The 18,717-nt window shown below is 55.5% G+C and overlaps 7 protein-coding genes across 7 annotated transcripts; 5 read left to right on the top strand and 2 right to left on the bottom strand.

Moving 5' to 3' along the window:
* Positions 1–3,231: 3,231 nt before the first annotated feature.
* Positions 3,232–4,563, top strand: V2A60_008781 (uncharacterized protein; the record flags this gene model as incomplete). The annotated part of the gene is made up of 3 exons (XM_083260053.1): positions 3,232–3,243; positions 3,292–3,873; positions 3,940–4,563. The coding sequence occupies 3 exons, from the start codon at positions 3,232–3,234 to the stop codon at positions 4,561–4,563; spliced, it is 1,218 nt and encodes a 405-aa protein (XP_083116179.1).
* A 1,908-nt stretch (positions 4,564–6,471) lies between these two features.
* V2A60_008780 (FAD-dependent oxidoreductase) lies at positions 6,472–8,183 on the top strand (the record flags this gene model as incomplete). Its single annotated transcript, XM_083260052.1, has 5 exons — positions 6,472–6,583; positions 6,666–6,889; positions 6,952–7,161; positions 7,209–7,349; positions 7,416–8,183. 5 exons carry the CDS (start codon positions 6,472–6,474, stop codon positions 8,181–8,183), a joined length of 1,455 nt encoding a protein of 484 aa, XP_083116178.1.
* A 271-nt stretch (positions 8,184–8,454) lies between these two features.
* On the bottom strand, positions 8,455–11,328 carry V2A60_008779 (uncharacterized protein; the record flags this gene model as incomplete). Its single annotated transcript, XM_083260051.1, has 3 exons — positions 8,455–10,826; positions 10,883–11,076; positions 11,129–11,328. 3 exons carry the CDS (start codon positions 11,326–11,328, stop codon positions 8,455–8,457), a joined length of 2,766 nt encoding a protein of 921 aa, XP_083116177.1.
* A 324-nt stretch (positions 11,329–11,652) lies between these two features.
* Positions 11,653–13,731, top strand: V2A60_008778 (uncharacterized protein; the record flags this gene model as incomplete). The annotated part of the gene is made up of 1 exon (XM_083260050.1): positions 11,653–13,731. The coding sequence occupies one exon, from the start codon at positions 11,653–11,655 to the stop codon at positions 13,729–13,731; it is 2,079 nt and encodes a 692-aa protein (XP_083116176.1).
* A 557-nt stretch (positions 13,732–14,288) lies between these two features.
* Positions 14,289–14,735, top strand: V2A60_008777 (uncharacterized protein; the record flags this gene model as incomplete). The annotated part of the gene is made up of 1 exon (XM_083260049.1): positions 14,289–14,735. The coding sequence occupies one exon, from the start codon at positions 14,289–14,291 to the stop codon at positions 14,733–14,735; it is 447 nt and encodes a 148-aa protein (XP_083116175.1).
* A 25-nt stretch (positions 14,736–14,760) lies between these two features.
* Positions 14,761–15,125, bottom strand: V2A60_008776 (uncharacterized protein; the record flags this gene model as incomplete). The annotated part of the gene is made up of 2 exons (XM_083260048.1): positions 14,761–15,050; positions 15,116–15,125. 2 exons carry the CDS (start codon positions 15,123–15,125, stop codon positions 14,761–14,763), a joined length of 300 nt encoding a protein of 99 aa, XP_083116174.1.
* Positions 15,126–15,336: 211 nt separating this feature from the next.
* On the top strand, positions 15,337–15,948 carry V2A60_008775 (uncharacterized protein; the record flags this gene model as incomplete). Its single annotated transcript, XM_083260047.1, has 1 exon — positions 15,337–15,948. The coding sequence occupies one exon, from the start codon at positions 15,337–15,339 to the stop codon at positions 15,946–15,948; it is 612 nt and encodes a 203-aa protein (XP_083116173.1).
* Between the last annotated feature and the right edge of the window lie 2,769 nt (positions 15,949–18,717).

The following is an 18,717-nucleotide window of genomic DNA, read 5'->3' as shown; positions in this document are numbered from 1 at the left end:
CAACTGTCGGCGTGCAGTGTGGTGGTTGAGACTGTTGCTTGTGCCAGGCATGCTCAACCACTGCATGGATTTAGCATTGCCTGCACGTCGTTCATGACGGTTGAGATTTGTTGCTTGTGTCAGGCATGCTCAACTGTCGGCGTGCAGTTTGGTGATTGAGACTGTTGCTTGTGTCAGGCATGCTCAATCGCCAGATGGATTTAGCATCGCCTGCACGTCATTCATGGCAGTTGAGATTTGTTGCTTGTGTCAGGCATGCTCAACTGTCGGCGTGTAGTTTGGTGATTGAGACTGTTGCTTGTGTCAGGCATGCTCAATCACCAGATGGATTCAGCATTGCCTGCATGCCGCATGGCGGTTGAGATTTGTTGCTTGTGTCAGGCATGCTCAACTGTCGGCGTGTAGTTTGGTGATTGAGACTGTTGCTTGTGTCAGGCATGCTCAATCACCAGATGGATTCAGCATTGCCTGCATGCCGCATGGCGGTTGAGATTTGTTGCTTGTGTCAGGCATGCTCAACTGTCGGCGTGTAGTTTGGTGATTGAGACTGTTGCTTGTGTCAGGCATGCTCAATCACCAGATGGATTCAGCATTGCCTGCATGCCGCATGGCGGTTGAGATTTGTTGCTTGTGTCAGGCATGCTCAACTGTCGGCGTGTAGTTTGGTGATTGAGACTGTTGCTTGTGTCAGGCATGCTCAATCGCCAGATGGATTCAGCATCGCCTGTATGCCATCTGCTCTTTTTCCAGTACGTGGCTGTGGCTTCACGCGCTCTACTCGTCTGGTTTTTCTGGGCATTTTTTTTTACGCACCAGCAATAGCTGTGTGTTTTTTTTTTTTTTTTTTTTTAAATAAAGGATCAGTTTAACTTGCTGAAGTCAGACGTACAAGACCGTGATACCCTTGTTTCCTCTTGCCATACATGTCTACTACTGCTGCACCTACCGGGAGCTAGTCCGATGCTAAACGTATGAAAAGTGAAATTGAACTGCTCATGAGTAGTCACCCTTTGCTAGCCCCCCCTTAAACCTCCCACGGATAACTGGTCACAATACTTGGAAGACTCGTCTACCGCAACGTAAATCCGGCCTTGCCATGGAGCGGCATTGTATGGGCAGCTGTATGATTTCGAGTCAACAGTATCGTTTTCCACCACCCAGAAGCGTGACTGGATCGACATTCATCTCGAAGCAAACGACACCTTCGCTCCCATTGTCACTACCCTAGACTTGTTCAGCAGTTCCTTGCTTACTACCGCAACCCCTGGCGTGTGCTGCGAACGCCTGTTGTGAGGTTTCTATGTCTGACACAAGCAGCAGCTTTTCGCCTCTCATTTCGCAGCTCGTGTTGTCTGCGCCCGCTACTAAAGTGGCAGGAGGAGCAACTTTCTACGCCCTCGATAAGTGCACAGTGAAGACCCACCACACAAACCGCGGTCTTCTGCTTTCCATTCGCGCCGTTCAACATGTGGAGTGGCTATCTGCTGTCTGGCGCAAGCCCCTCCGAATACGACATACCACGAAGGGAGCTGTTGTCTCCTCTCATCCTATAATCATGTAAATAGGAAAGCAGTTTCTAGATTTTGTCTCTGGAGAATATGTCCAAGCGCGAGCTCTCATCGCGGCGCGCTTTTTTTCTGCTGAAGCAATCAAACGTTCGGCGGCCACAAAGAAACGAGGCCTTTCCTTGGCAAACCAAATCAGACTGCTGGGGGCGAAGGGATACATCCCTACAATTTTTGTCCACCAGGATGCATCCTCACTTTGGCATGTCACGCAGCACTGCCCTGCGGGCATGACCTTTCCGGACCTGAACGCGATGGTAGTAGGCATACACAGCGAATAGGTAACGCAGACGCGCCAGGCCTATTCCTAGCTAACTATGATGCAGGTTCTCATGAACGAGGAAGCCGATAAAAGTGTTAATCAAGACACATTGAGGCATCATGGCAAGAAACAGAACGCATTGGTTCGCAGGTGGGGTCATACGGGCGAAGACTCTGCGGCTCGGGCAGATCGAGGGCCTCGGTGTATCAGGATCCATCCGCTGGTTCTTGGCACCTGAATGTGCATTGCCCGGCTGGCGTGAGGCTTCCAGATTTCAATGTCATTGGTACGTTCCGCTTCCCATTTCGCAAGGGATTTTTCTCGCTGAGTGGACAGGGAAAGATATTTTCTTCCTAATCAAGACCTAGATTGGGCCACGCAAGGCAACGGAGATCAGGCTGCCTATCCGGGCTGAGCTCTACTATGGAGCGGCAATCTAGTCGCGGGATCGTTTACTTATGGGCAAATCTGTGCCTAGTTCGGAAGGCGGCGTACGGGAGGCATTGCATGGATTGAGGAGATAGCGCAAGTCGACCAGCATAGCTAGCGTGGGATAGCGTCGTTGATGCTGGGCAGATCGCAGCAATAGACTCGGCGATTGTCTCGTCACAAAGCTGTTTGAGTCAAGTAACTAGGCTCCAGCAGCGGAGCTGTTCTTACTGGCGTCGATGGAGACGCCTGAAGCGTTCATTGCAGGCTTGCATCGTCATGTTACGAGATGCAGTTAGAGATGCAGTTAGCTAAATTCTGTATGAGAGCATGCAGGCAGTGACTTGTCATGACAAGCTTGCCCTCATGTCCTGCAAGATGGTGTCATCTTCGTTTATCTAGGTTCGAGAAAGGCGCCCCAGCCACCCGGGGTTAAGGGAGGCTGGCCAGCCTTCGGTTCTCTGACGCTTATGATTTAATTACATCCAGCAATCACAGCTCTGCTTGTCTCTCCAACAGAGGCAGAGTTATCCGACAGCATCTCGCCAGATAACTAACCAGATCTAGTTCCATCATCGGCTGTAGAACTTCCTTCACACTTGCACAAGGCTGACGATTCTGCATATCGGACGCAGAGGGTGGCGGGTCTGAAAAAGCCAGATGCTGGCATGGATATACGTGTGCTTAGCTCTGCACATAGATGAAGCAGGCGGTCGAATATGGCGCACAAGTCAATGGGCAACGCCACCGATGAAATAAAGATATTACAATACAGTATGCATACCTAAGTATACAGTAATACTCAGGACATTCAGCACTTATATATTACAGTAGTACAAACACCCAGAATGATTGTTGCTTCAGAGGCAACTCCCTCGATCTATTCTTGGGCAAGTCCATATGGTCTTTGAACGTGCCCATGTCCAAGAATCGAAAACGCGAGATCGAGGCAAAAAAATTGGTCTCAAAAACGCAATGAATAACAAAGTAAGCTGATATATGAGCTCAAACAACCCAAACGCTGACATATTGCAGGTCATGCCACGGGAGTGTCGAGATGAAGCCGACCAAGCCAGCGCTCTACGTCATGTCTCATATCGGCAATTGAGTGAAGCGCTGGTAAAAGAGAACATGTGCCTTAAGAGGCTGCTGAGACAGAGTGGTGTTGCCTGGTCTGAAGTTTCCCGAGAGCATATGCTCCGAAGCGCTACCATCGGTAGCATGGTGAGCCCTGCGCGGCTCCCCGTGGAAATACTCCTGCGCATCCTCGAGTTTGCTGTGACGAGCCCTCATCCCATCGTAGATCCACTCTCACCACTCTGCCCCGAGAATCTCTCCAAACTCGAGGCGGGAAGGCGGAACCAAATTGCGATCCACTTTCTTGCGACATGCCGTGTCATGTACGAGGAGGGCACGGCATACCTGTGGCAACGCAACGAGTTCGTTTTTACATCGCCGCAAACCCTACAGAAATTCGGACATCTGGGAATGCGCTACCGCTTACCCATCAAGCACATCACATTGCGCATTATTGCTCGGTACTATGACGATATGGAGCGGCAACACACTCTTGAGGCTGAATATCACCCCGACTTGAAGCAGAACCAGCCTCTCAAAGTATGCAGACGCCCCCCCTCATCTCCGTTGCTCCGCGGTGGGTTTCGATGCTATACGTGGCTACAGATTGTTGACTTTCTCGCGGCCTTACGGGCACCGCCCGATGGGAAGCACCTAGACGAGAAAATGTATCGATCTCTGCTGCTTCCGAACTTGACATCGCTAAGACTGGACTTGGTCAACTTTTCCACCGAGCTTGTACCGCTCTCCGGCCCAGAACTTCATGACATGGCTTCGCATCAGCTTGGGTGCCAGTTGAATGAGCTGCATGTGACCGGGTTGCCGTATGATGACAGCGGAGACAAGGCGTATGTCGAATTGAGCGGATTGTTGAAGGACGAGGGCCTTTATTTATCTGGAAGCGCCGCATTTTTGGCTCGCGAAGAACATCTACAAGTTCTTTCCGGATCTAGATGGACCGCGAGAGTTGTTCGAGCGTTCAGTGACATGGATAGCGACAAGGACTCTTTCGATTACGACTTTGACAATTCTTTCAGCGGATTACTTCACCCGCTCATGGGCGTCTTTCCACCAGTACCGGCCGAGCGCGATTGCCCGGTATCCATCTGCATGGCGGGAACTACTCTCTGGAAACGGGTGCCGGTGGCTCGAGACAGTGACGAGAGATGGTGGACAGAGTTCTCGAGAGCAGGTGGCTATCCTCTGCCGACACTCTTCTTGCATTACTAGTGAAGGAAGGCGGAAGTAGATATTTGGCGTCTAGCTTCCAAGGGCCATATTCAGAACACAACACAGGCCGATGCAGTTTTTGAACAGAAGTTTTCTGGTCGATGCACTCAGGCAGCCTTTGACTGTGCGAGATAGCCCACACTAGATGCCTCCCGCTCATGCTTTTCCCGCTGAGACCGTGTTCTTGTTTTTCTTCTGACTATTGTTCCACTATCGAGATTTGCTCTCGTTCGTTAGTGAGTGCCAATTCGAGTTCAGTGCTTAAAGTAAGTACACAGTGTCGCTCATACTCTAGGCTTTGCCAGATGAACTCATCGAACCCTCCAGTTATGTTCCACAGCTGCTGGCCCAGTCTGGCAAGTGGTCAAACACCACAAAATGCGCACAGTCTTTCATTAGCTGGGACGACCCAAAAGTGTTTATCTAGGCATCTGAACCGCAGCGGAATGCGCGATGTCGTATTGCGAGAGCAAGAATGCTTCCGAAGACACCTACTCTGACTGAGTACAAACACCGGCTGTGACCGCCTGGTGGCTTCTTTTGCCGACTTTATGCGCAAGGTCGCCCCTCCAGCCGTGTCCTTGTCCGGTTAGCTCGACCGATTAAGTGAAGGCGTATTTCAGTTGCCACCCAAACTCCTTGATAGCTTTTTTTTTGAATAGTACACTCTGTCCAGACGATGCAAATCTTTCTAGTTTTTCTGTTCCCGGCCGCGGGATAAACGCGGTGTAGTACTTCCTGTGGATCTTGGTCCCAGCCGCTCAATGCTTCCTCGTCGCAGGAAACCAGAGGCGGCGTGCTTATGATGTACCTCCCCCATCCGATGCTTCTCGCCCTCCTCATGGCGCAAACACACGCGGTCACCGCGTCTGCGATATCCATTCGCCGATATGTCAACTCCAGCACCTGAACGTTGCCGTCTTCCGTAGCTGCGCGGCGATCCTCGTCATCCTCTCTCTCAGGGAAGAAACGACTCAACTTCAGAGCCAAGATAGGGAGGTCTGTCTGCTTCTGTATCAGAAAACACCATGTCTTCTGCCACAAGACTTGTCACGCTATACCTATCTTTATTTTAGGCTGAGGTATCACAGACTCGTCAGTCCATGCTGCAGGGGTCCCGGGAGCCGGGTTCGACGCCTCTCCGAAACTGCTAGTCGTGCTAACGAGCACGAAACTGTCAACCTGAGACGCTAACTTCGCCGCTGTTTCGATAATGTAGCATGCGTTTCGACGTGAGGCTTGCGCAAAATGGCGACGTGGATTGTATGCCTGATACGGCTGCCGCACAGGATGGATGAGTTGAAGTCCATTGATGTTATGCTGCCGGCCCGGGTCGTCGTCGCGAACGGCAGGATGTCGACGCCAAGCGGCTTGAAGCAAAGCGACGGCAGACTTAGCATACCGTTACGCGCTGTGCCGAGATGGCCAGATGAGCCTGTGACAAGCGCGTCGTATGTCTCGTCCACCGCGAGGTAAAGTGGCGATTTGAAAGTGCTCCCCGTGCAACATGCGACAGAGAAGGGACTTGATTCGGGTCCAGTTCGTGATTTGCCATTGATACGAGCACCCCAGTAATCTTAATTGCCGCGGAAGTCGCAAAGCACGTTCATCCGGAATATGCCTCCGGGCGGAAGGAGAGCTGTGTCCAAAAGCGCATGACGTGCCATGAGCAGCCAGAAAACAATGCGGAGCCATTGTCGACCCTGAAAAAGCTGCAAACTTCGCGCGATGTGAATCCATGTGTGTTGGAAATGTGTTGAGCTTGATGACACTCCACGAACACACACATTTAATGAACGCGTCGAATGTTGCTTCCTCGCGCCCGTCGCATTTACTTCCTCACATCAGCAGTTCTTGCAGACACGCGACCGCACACCCAGCAGGCTCCACCTTGATCCCACCTCCATCATGACGCAGTCACAGAGAATGGTCATTGTTGGTGCTGGTCCGGTCGGGGCTTTAGCTGCGTTGTATGCGGCTCAGCGAGGCTTCGCCGTCGCGGTTTATGAGCTACGTCCAGGTATGTACTCGTCAATGCTCGCATTCAAGCTTGATTGCAGCCACTCAGATACCGTACTCATCTTGATCCGACTCCTAACAAGACACATATCTTCGTGATTCTGCGGGCGGCTCTCTCGGTCCTGGACAGCCTGTCAACCTCGTCATCTCGGAGCGCGGCATGAGCACCCTGCGTCATGTCGGCCAGCCAGAGCTTCTCCAACGTGTCGTTGCTAGCTCTGTATGTCTGCGAGGCAGAATGATTCACGCAAAGAGCGCATTCGGGGGCCTCCTCCAATCGTCACAGGGTTTAGACGCTCTCGGGGGAGTGAGTGGCTACCGGTCAAAGCAGAGAAACGCGCATATCATACTAACCACCGAATGCGGCAGACCGGCCTCGCCATCGATAGGACAGCTCTGGTCGCAGCACTCCTTGACTCCCTCGATGCTCTGCCCAATGTAAAACTATTCTTCAACCACAAGCTCATCAGTGCCGATTTTCACAGTGGCAGGGCGCTGTTTGAGGACAGAGACTGGCTTTCCCAGACCACAGAGGTCAGGTTCGATATCATGGTCGGCGCCGACGGCGCGCACTCTACCGTCCGGCACAACATGACGAAGTCTCCCGCATGGACTACCGGCATGAGTACCTCGATGTGCTCTGGTGCGAGTTTCGCATGAAGTCTGGCAAGGCACAGGCCGATGGGTCGTGCGCCTGGAGGATCTCACCGGACCACCTGCACATCTGGCCCGCAGGAGATTCCATGTTCATCGCCGTTCCCAGCAAGGTAAAGCCACCTGACAGCTCATCACGCGGCGAAAACGTCTTTTTTTGTTGTTGCTGACTAGCGCAGGATGGTTCATTTGCCTGCACTCTCTTCATGCCCGCGGGTCGTTTCGCTTCTTTACGAGCCGAAGGATCCCAGATTCCTCAGTTTTTTGATACAAACTTTCCAGGCGTCCGGGATCGCATCTCCGACACGTACCTGATCCGTTCATTGAGCCAGGGCCCGCACCAGTCCATAATCAGCATTAAATGTAAGCCATACCATTTCGGGTCCTCCGGCGTCATCCTCGGGGACGCGGCGCACGCGATGGCTCTCTTCTATGGCCAGGGCATGAACGAAGGTATGGAGGACGTCCGTGTTTTATTTTCTGTACTGGACAAGCACGCGCAGGCGGCAGACGCGGCTCCCTGCGAAGGGAGGGCTGCCTCGTCCATCGAAGCTGCCAGGACACGCACGCAGGCACTGGCAGAATATTCCTCCAGCCGTTGGAAAGATGCACACACGACCAACGACCTGGCGATGCAGAACTACCTTGAGATGCGAACATCTGGGTCCACGATCCATGGACTTCGCAAGATGCTACAGGAATTTATGCGCGTGCGTCTTCCTTCCCTGGGGTGGCGGACTAGGTATTCACGGGTCGTGTTCAGCAACGGGCCGTATGCCGAGCGCGTGCGCGGGAGCGAGGGCCAGGGTCGTCTGCTGAGCATGTTCGCGGTGCTTGCTGCCTGTCCTGTGGTCGCTGCCGGGCTGTATTTCGCTTGCGCTTGCAGCTCTTCGGCGACAAAGTCAGGCGGGGCTATTCACGCGCTCTGGCAGTGGTCTGGCTGTTGAAGGCATTTTGGGGACCTGCGATGAGCACTCCACTCTACGCATAGATGTAGTCCTACATACTAAATAAGAATGTTTCCTTCTGCCAATCAAACCAAGGCAAATATATTGGCAGCCAGCAGTGCGGGGATCAGAGTTAAGCTCTGTCCAGACGATCGCGACGGGTAGTACTTAGCACCCGGAGAAGGCCGGACCGAGGCAGCGAGCCGCCCGCCCAACGTCGCTGGTCTATCGTGTGCCGCGGCAAGGCGTTAGGTCTATGGCTGCTAGCATGCTATGAGGGATACAATGTTTTATTCACGAACTCTGCGCCGTCGAAAGTCCACTCCGCGAAGGGATGGTGCTCTTCGTTCGACTGTAGAACACAGACATCCTCGCACCCGTTGAGCGTCACCGTCGTCATGGTGAAGACCCGACCGTCTGAGAGGCTCTTGGCCACGGCCACGAAGGCATCGAAGTCTCGCAGCAGCTCGCCGTCGATTTTGGTGACGAATGCCTTCTTTGGCAGGGAATACAGGGCCGCGGTCGATCCCGCCCGCACGTCCGTGATATAAATGTCGTAAGCGTCCAGGGCCTGGTCGGGGCTCAGCCAGTGGCGGACGGTGAGAGGCGTGGGCTGGATCGATGCCCCACAAAACTCAACACAGCGAGTTGTTTCCAGAGCATCCACTCGAATACTCTTCAGTTCGAGCTCCTGCGCTGCGCCGTGCCGCCACACGCGTGCAGGGATAGCGCGAGGATGGCTCACCTCAAAATCCCCCCAGCACGTGGGCAATGTCTCGTCCAACGCCAACACGACATCACCCTCCGTCAGCTGGGTGGTAAAGGCTCGTTTCACCATGAAAATGCTAGAAGTGCAGGTCGACTCTGCAACAGATAGGAGAAAGTCCTCCGGCACACCCATGATCCGCGCTTGACGTGTCGAGATGACCTCCATCTCCGCGGGTATCACATGAAGGTCGGGCGCGGAATCGTGCGCGAAGCGGGACAGCGACTTGGACAAGCTCGCCGCCGGCAGGCCGCCTATGCCGGGCATCCAGATGGCCTGGACCGACCCGTCCGAGCTCACGACTACACCGTCTGCGCGCTGCACCTCGGAAGCTTCCTCGAGCCCGAGCAGATCCGCATTGACCGGCTGGCATCTGAGGGACGGCGTGTTCGGGCGAGGCGCCGGGCGCGTGAGCACGACCGACCGTTGTACAGCGTCACCCCGCAGCAGCTGCTCCGGTCCGCTGAAGTAGATGAGGCTGGCCTCGGAGCCGCTGTGCGGCCGGCGCTGGTCGAGCGTAACGCCGTCGACACCACCTGGCGCCGACGAGGCGTCAAAACGAATGATCGCGTAGCAGTGATGTGCGTGCAGAAACACGCACCGCGCCGCCACCTCCGCCGACGAGCCGAACGTTATTCTTAGATAGCATGCCTTGTGCGGCACAACCCTCCGGGAGACGACGGCGAGACCCGCCTCGGCATCAACGACGACGCCCATCCCTCGAGCCAGCGTGGCCGGGTAGCCGTCCAGGGACAAATACGCCCGGCTCTCGACGTGGACCAAATTGGCTATGATGGCCGGACACCGGGCGTGGGGCGAGATCCTGTTCAAGTAGCCGATGTGTGGCGACGACGGCGGCGGCGACGGGCGCAGATGCATCGTGGCGCTGCGCCAGAGACCCGTCGCATCATCCTCGGAGAACACGGTGATGCCGCTCGGAGCGTAGAGCGTCAGGACGGAGGCGCTGCGTCGATAAAGGCTCTCGAGACGGGCGTACGTCACCACGACGCTTTGGCCCTTGTGAAACATCGTCAACCGATCCAGGAACTCTTCCAGACTGTGAATCACTTGCCCGTTCAGGCTGTGGATGACCCAGCCGGGCTCGCCGTCGCCAATCGTCAGCGGCCCCGCGGACTCCGCAACATAGACGCCACGAGCGGCGACGGACGCGCGGACGGCTTGCACGTATGATACGTCATGGCAGAAGAGGCCTGCAAACGATACCACGCGTTTCGGCGTGACGTCGTAGAGGTTGACGACGTTGACCATGCCGAGAACCAGCTCCCCGTTCCGGAGCAGGCTTACGGACACCTGCTCGTCCACATGCTCGTCGAACGCATTCTCAAGCTCGTCGAACCGGAGCACGGCTGCACCGTTCACCTCGAGAAGAATGTCGCCAGGGAGAATCCTCCCGCGGGAGGGACCGCCCGGTAGGACTGTCTCCGCGACGAGCAGCCCGCCGGACGGCGTGATCAGCTTGCGGAACCTTTCCTCCCACTCCGAGCCCAGTCCCAAGCCCTTGCACTCGTGGAGCGCCTTCATCGTGAACCGACACTGAATGTCGCCTCGGGCGACGTGCTGACCTTGGCGTAGACGGTTCAGGGTTCGCAGAACGGGGCCTGTCGGCAGTATGAAGCATATCGCACCGTTCGTCATCCCCCCGGACACCATCCCCAGCACTAGGCCATCTTCGCCCAAGGCTGGGCTGCCGGATATGCCGCCGCTCAGGTTCATGTTGGCCATGTAATAGCTGATGTTGAAGTCACTGTACGGCCCGTCATACTCCGGGGCGTTACGGTCTACCCGGCTGATCGCGCCGTCGATGATGCTGGTGGCCTCGCCGGCGTCGTTGCCGACCACAAGTACCGGCTGGCCGACTACACGAATGATTAGTCTTCCTCCGTACTGCGCCGGGTGCCGGTGGGTCGATTACCGAATGCGCCATCTGGACTGAGCCCCAGGCCGTCTATCTTGGTATTGTGAACGCCTTCCGGGTCGTACTTGAGAAAGGCGAAGTCGTGAATGGGGTCGATGTAGAGAGGCCGGCAGGAGACCGCTTCCTGGTCGAAAATGCACAAGCCCCAGAACGGTCCCGGGCCGGCCACGTGTCGGTTCGTGAGAATGTAGCTAGAACGCACGGATCAGCAGACCGACCTGCCGCGGGATTCTGCATCTGTACCCTCTCGTGGCATCCACGACAAATCCGGTTGCCTCGCTCGTCTCCGCACAGTCCCCGTCAAAGGGAAGCGTATGGCTGAACTTGATAACGACCACGTTTCGGCTGACTGTGTACGAGTCCTTGCGACTCTGGTGCGCGGAACATCCCGGGCTCTTGGCCGGTCGCCGGCGGAGCGCCCGCCGGAATGCTTCACAGAGCATGTTACCGGCAGCAGAGCAGATGGCTGTAGCTTCATGCAGGCCAGTAGACACGTCAGCCGTCTTATAGGCACGACATCCGGTGCGTTTCCCTCAGCTAGGGCCCAGATGTGGCTCTTGAATGGTCGAGTGCCACGTCTTGTGGACGGGGTCAAAACTGGCTGACCATGCGGACAGCACAATAGGACGCTGCGTCCTACTTTTCGTGGCCGGGTGGCGCGACCGCGGCCGCGCGAGTCTGCTCCGTACGGACACGTATAAGTAGACGCTGCCCTGGAGCTGGGCTGGAGGCCTTATTGACCTTGGTCAGGGCATGGGAAAGCGCAAATGAAGCTTCTGCTTTACGTTGCTGCGATAACGCATCCCGCGGCGGCTTCTTTCCTACGAAATGCAGCACCGCGCAGCGCAGGTGGCCTGCTGTTCCTCAACACAACCCAGGCGACCCTGTCGACGTCCACGATGTCAGTGTCGCCCGTGATATCCTCAGCTGCCGGCAGCAGTCTTACCACGCAACGAACAACCACCAGGCCCCCCACCACACCGCCCGTAAGGCCAGGCTCGAGCAGCACCGCCATGACGGCACCAACGAGTCCTGGGGATTCGACCATAGTAGATAGCAGCTTCAGTTCGAAAAGCACCCCTGGTGCGAGACCGACAATTTCTGATCCGTCGACGGTGATATTGAGCAGTCTAGAGGGCACTAGCAGCCCTGGTAGGGTGCCAGCAAGTTCTAGCGATTCGTCTTTGGCCCACGGCAGTTCAAATTCAGGGAGCAACCCCGCGGGAGAGCCAGCAAGTTGGGCCGATAAACCAGGCTCGAGCAGTACCCACACCCCAGATCCGACTACCTCTGGCCGTCCGACCGCGGTGCGCGGTAGCCCGGACCCGGGCAGTGACCCCGTAGTGGCACCCACCAATGTTGGCGATTTGACTACTACGCCGGCCAGCACAAGCTGGAGCACCTACACAGTAAAACCGACAACGTTCGCAATCCTGACTACCACACAGCCAGAGTCGGGCTTGAGCAGTAACCCTGTAGCCGAGCCCGCGTCCACAGACGCAACTACAGCATCCTATCCAAGCTCAGTTCAGCCTGGAAGCGGGGACAAGGCAGGCCCAGCGAGCACGGCGACGCACAAGCCTGGGCCTGGTTGGTCTACAACTGAGGCTGAGGCTGTGAAGCCCACGGAGCCTCCCGCAGACCGTCAATCACCCTCCGTCCATTCAGCCTCCCCGACCGCACTCCGTCAAGCTACCTCCGGGGTGCCGAGCAGGACTCGGACACTGACGCTCGCCAGCGCGCTCTCCCGCACAGCGCACAGCACAGCGACTGCGGCCGTCACGTCCCAATCGCGTCAGGATGGCGCCTCAGGCAGCGTGAGCACTTCCCGGACGCCATGGGCGGCGACGACGGCATTGCCTCCCGCTTCCGCGTCCAAGCCGCAGACGGCCATGCATGCTGCGGCGAGTGGCGCGAACACAACCGTAGACGGTAGTCTGTTGATCGCCACGTCCCCCACGACCCCTCCGGCCGGGGTTCATGTAAACGTAGCCGAGAACCTGGCCTCTAATGGTGGCACCGTGACTAGTCAGACCAAACAGGGTAGTGGTTCCACCCGCCGCACTTCTACGGCGAGCGCAGTAACGCTCTCCAGCGGCGGGGCCGTCCCGACGACAATACTTACAGAGGCCGCCAGCCCAACACGGGTTCGACCCTCGTCAGCCGCGTCGCCTTTGCAGGGCCTGCCTCGCGTCATTCTGCCCAACAGCGCAAGTAGTTCGACGGATGGCAATCTCATCCAGCTCGGTTTCCTTTTCCCGCTGAACTATGTGTTCGTGTCCCAGCATCTGCAAGCCGCGGCCCAGATATTTGAGGTGCTCCCCGTCGCCTTGGCACACGGAACAGTCCAGCGCAGCGCGATCCAGGTCGCGAAGCTTGTCCCCTACGACACGCAAGCTACTGTGGGTTACATTGCGACGGTGGCAAAGCTGCACTATCCGAAGGCTTCCGTCGATGAGTTGCAGAGAGAGATCCTCGACCCGAGATCCGAGATCTACACCGGCGGAGGAGACATGCAAAGAAACTTGACGGCACTCATCGATCCATCCATCAAAATCACCGACGACGATGGCGGGATGGACTGTGCTTCGCCGCCGTGCGATGCCTCGCCGGGCACGTCCGGCTCGTCGAAGCAGACGGGGATCACTGTGGGGGCCGTAGTAGGCGGGGCGGCGGCTTGCGGCGTGATGGGACTCGGCATATTTCAGCTCTACAGGCGGCGTGGGTCCGCTCTGGCCACGGCGTGGCCATTCCGCAAGCGGAAAACCCGGCTCACCGGGACTCGTATCTCGCGGCCGGTCGGTTCTGTCAACAGTCTTGGCTGGGACTGGCTAACGGAAAAATGACCGTGTTTGGTTGGGTTTGGCATCGTTACAGACACAGTAAGCGCGGCGAGCGCGGGTGGGAGCGTGCGGTCGATGCGCCATACTCGGCCGGTGAAGCACGTACCATCAGCCCGCATTGCAGGTAAGAACGAAACGCATGGCTATCGCAGGGGCGCACGGATGATCTGGTCGACGGCATGTCTAATGTAGATGTGGTTATTGAGTATACTATCAATACAATACATGACTTTGACTTGAATCCTGCGTGAGAATGGCATTGGCGCCGAGGCCGATCGTGAGCACCGGTTGTCCCGTGGATCCGGCAGGGTGCCATCCAGCGCTCTCATGGGCGGTCTCCTTGTCGCCCTCGGCTCTCCGGGCCGCCGGTTTTCGCCGCCGCGGTCTTCAACAGCCGCTGCAGACATCTCCGCCAAAAGTGGCGCGAGACGGTCGCTCAGCCTCCATGGGAAACTCTAAAGGACGTGGCCGGAATCAGACCTGTACGGGCAACCACAGGCTTCCATATACGAGCTGCTCCCCGCTGGCATGGCCACGCTCGCACACAGCGCCGCCTCGCCATGGAGTCGCACGTCCGCGCAACATCCAGTGTGTACTCATCTTCTTTCACGCTCGAGGACTCCTCCGCGTTCGAGGATTCTTTCGCGCTCGACGATCTCCTCGAACAAATCACCGCCCAGGCGCGGGAGCACCAGACAAGCGGCGACAACGATGTGCCGCCCGAGAGCTGCGGTATCGACGGGGCGCGGACACCCCGCGCGGCCGTCAGGAATAATGCGCTGCCAGGGAGTTGCGAAATGTACCAGACGCTGGAACAGCAGCTGGTCATGCAGAATGCTGAGCTGCAGCAGAGGCTCGATAAAGCGCGGAAACACTTTGCTCGTCTGTACAATGCGATGGAGAAGGCAATGGAGGTGTCGAGGGAGCTCTACAAGATTTACTTGACAGTTGTACACGAAAACGAGGTAGAACGTAAAAGAGAGAGGGCTAGCGGAGAGTACTTCTAAATCGCATTGTTCCTAAGCTCACTATCTACGTGCTCGTGTCGCTCTCGGCATTTTCGACGACGACGCGTTCGTGCATCAAGTCACGCAGTCTGATGAGGTCCAGAATCACATAATCGAGAGTGTCCAATATCTTTAGGCGTTCGCCACTCCGAATCGATGCGGCCGAGGCTGTCTCTGAGTCGGGCACAAACTCGCTACCCTCGCCGACGACAAAGTCACGGAGGCTACCCGTGCTATCGGTGTCAGCTTCGCTCGATACAATTTCGGAGCTCGAGCCTGCGTCGCTGTCGCTCATGAAAATTTTGGCTTGATCTACTGGAGAATTATGTTAAAAGGACGGAGGACGGTGCATTGGCCGGAACGCGACGTGGTGAACGTACTTTCAGTCATGGTTGTCCGTCTAGATGTCTCTACAGCCAGGCTCAAGCGCATGCAGGAAGAGCGTCGCACTATATGTAGGGGTCATGAGCACTAATTTGCTGGAAGCGGTCAAATCCTACCGCCATACCAGACGACAGGCAATGCGTATAAGAATCTGCCAGCGAGCAGCGCGAGTTAGCCCTGCACCGTCTTGCTCTGTACTATCACCACGTCTAGCACCATGGACATTCACGGCATGCACAAGTATATCTACTACGGAAGGCAGTTTTTTGCCTTGGTTGTGCTGATTCTGAGCGTCGTCATGGTGTGCCGGTGTCGCTACGCCGGATTCTTTCAATGGACCTCTCCGAAACGGTCCGAGTCTGATGCTGCGGATGCGGCCATCCGTTCCGTGAGAGCTGGCACATACGCCCTCTGCTTCAAGACCGACCACGACTTCTGCTACCCCGTTGCTGTGTTTCTACTGGTGGATATCATGTCAACGGTCTTTCTTCTTCTCTCGCTCATCTGGTTCGCTATCACCGTCTGCCTGGGTCAGAGGAGCCTGGAAAGCAGATTTTCCAAATATTCCCTGCTCGCTCAGATGTTCGGGTTCTGGGCGGCAGTTCTCAGTTCTCTTTTTGCTTTCGTGATGTATACAGTCTCCAGAGTGCATCTGCAAGACGGTCAACTGGACGTGGGCTTTTCTACCGTGGGCGGCTTCGCGAGCATCGCGCTGTCGAGCGCTGCCCTGGCTTCTCCGCTCGTTTACGGACTTTTCAGGAAGAATCCTTTTCACAATCGATTTGAGGTCGATCATCAATCTCAAAACGGTGATCATTATAGCCGCTAACAGAATGCGATGCCACGAAGAACCCAGCCGCTGCCGCCAGATGCACAGTGCGACCACACAATGCAAAGCGGGTGAGATTCCCAAGCCCTCACGGATTTGTCTACGTTCGGAGTCCGTTTGGAAAGAATCAGCCAATTTTTCTTCTCCAGACTTGGTCGGAAACCTTAGTGCATTCTTGAGGCTAGAGGCCCATGAGTGTTTGTAGCTAGCCAATGCGTGACAACGTTTGTTTAGACCGTTATGCGCGCTGCCTGTCCATTCAATTATCGTAGGTGTGATCGCGTGCGTATCGTATGTAGCAGTGCATTTGCGCCGTCCAATTCCGTAAAGATTGGTGACTTACTGGTACATGCGCAGGCGATCGCTGTAGATGGTAGGGCTCGAAGCTTGTGGCTGCATGAAGGAGCGAGAATCGCCTGCTGCCTACATCGCGAACAGAGAAGTGGCCGGCCTTTCACGGTTCACTGCGAGGGCCCATCGAGCCGAGCGAGCTGAAAGCTACTTCGCATCGGAGGGTGAAAGCCAGCGCAGTCACAGCGAGCCGGATGGCGCTTTCCGACGTGCCATGTTCAAAGGCGACTCGATTTGTCAGGTATTCTGTGAAAAGATTTACGCATAACGGCGCTCAGCATCCGGACTCCGAGGTCTGTGTTTTCTTGACTTGCTATGGTAGAGAATGGCGGAGGCTTGTTCTGGCGCAGGAAGACAATCGCCATCTCCATCCACGTGGAGAAATACAACACTATAGAGGCAAGAATGGAGCCAACCAACACCTGAACGTGATAGCCTCTAGTACCCACGCTGTAAAGCTGATCTCGGCCCAAGATACTGGGAGGATCGGGCTGCCTGGTACTCGGCGAAGACCCGGCGCCACAATGCGGCCCAAACAGGCGACACTGTTATTCTTCCCAGGAGCTGGCACCGGTTTGGTTAGGTATTGGTATGGAGTGCACCCCTCCTCGCGCTGCGAGATCATATAGCGTTATGGATGATGGGGGGGGGGGGGCTGTGAATGCTAGGCACCGATGCACACACACACGTACATCCGACTGTGGACGAATCTGAGAGTTCGTCCCAGACAAGGATCTAGTATAAATGAAGCGAAGGCCCGGCTCGATGGCAACCTATACGCCGCTCTGTATATATAGAATTACGAAGCTATCCTCATCAAGGGTAGCACTAAGGATGGAAGCTCGCTTGAGAAACGCGAAAGATCAACGCCGTTCCGGCTATGGAGACGCAGCCAGCAGCCGCCATGAAGGAGCGGCGGCGCGAGCGCGGATAGAGAAAGCGGGCAGAAAATATGGAAAGGCGCGCCGAGATGCTTTTTTTGCTATTTTTTCTCGGTTGCGCCTGCGCTACACGTCAAAACGTTACAAGCCAATCGTGCAGAGGTGATCGGTCTCGATCAGGCAATACCATCCACAGACTTCCGTTTTCTGCTTCACAAAGGTGACATGCGAAGACCGTAAACACGTAAGCGAGTCCAGATCACCCATCACGACCTCGCTGTCGAACGCTTCACTGTACTGTGGAGGGCTATTGAGGGGGCAGCTCACAGTTACCAATACCCCATTTAAGCTCACAATTGCGCTTGATACGCTGGCTTTGCTCGTCAGACATATTTCCAAGTTTTTATAAAATGTCTCAGGGTAAGAATACGGAAAAATCTCGAAACAGACTTTGCAGCCTCACGGTTCACATACTACAGCGTTTAGTAGTATGGGCATCTCTTCTTCCTGAGCGCCAGTATGTTCTAGACAACTCGTTCCCTTGCATGGTTCTGGCTCTTGGAGCGTGTCTGGGTGGCTATCGGGCCTTTCGAACATGCAAAGGCAGGATTACGTCCTTCACAGTGATTGGTTGTGGCCTAACACTGTCCTTCACCGTCTATTTGGATGCTGCAAATGATGATTTGTTGGGGTCAGCGAGGTAGAAGACCCATAGTTCGAGCGAGCGAGGGCCTACCACTAGTGATGTATGTCGCACAGTTTCGTGGGCTGCCCACACAATTCTGAGAGCAACAAAGTACTCGGAGCCGGACCACATCCGTCTTGAGCTTCCAAGATCGTGTGATAATCGCTCAGCTTCATCCACACTGACGAAGGGCTCGGGCCATGGACTCAGATTTACGGAGTTCACGAGCGATCGCTTTTGACCATGATATCGCAGGCTAAGTGCCTGCAGTATACCGGTAGTATGAAGACCCAGCTGGGGATGCTATGTCCGAACTGCTTGGTGTTTAATGGGCGTTGGGCAGCAAGAATGGCGGTCTTTCGGCCGTATTCTAGCATCTGCAGGCCAGCCTGCAGCGACCGTTCCCAATCTTTTTGGTGCCGTGCCTGCCAGTTACTCAGGACAAGCGAATATTCGGCAGATCAAAGCAGGGCTGCTACAGCTGCTAAACGTTTGCATCGCTACGTATGATTTAGACCACTTGAGCTTCGAGCAATCTGGCACCAGTTACGATGAGTTCTTTGGGGCCACCGTTACCGACACCATGGCACTGGGGTGACAGAATAACTGGCCCACTTTGAACAAAACCACCTTCTCGATACAATTACCTCTAAGAACTTCAATTTATTAGTAAAAAATAAGGGGGAAAAGGTATTCTATAGTAATTCAAAAGGCAGTTCGTTTGCTATTAAGTTTAACACAGTATCCTAGCCATATAGGCATAGAATCGACCTATTAGTTAATAGTCTCTTACGATAGCTTTTCCTAACCTTCTTCTACTAGCTCTCGTAAAGTAATAACATCCTAATAAGG

Source organism: Cordyceps javanica, chromosome 6 (assembly GCF_051103115.1).
Source record: "Cordyceps javanica chromosome 6, complete sequence".
Classification (NCBI taxonomy): domain Eukaryota; kingdom Fungi; phylum Ascomycota; class Sordariomycetes; order Hypocreales; family Cordycipitaceae; genus Cordyceps; species Cordyceps javanica.
This window is presented reverse-complemented; position numbering and strand designations above follow the sequence as displayed.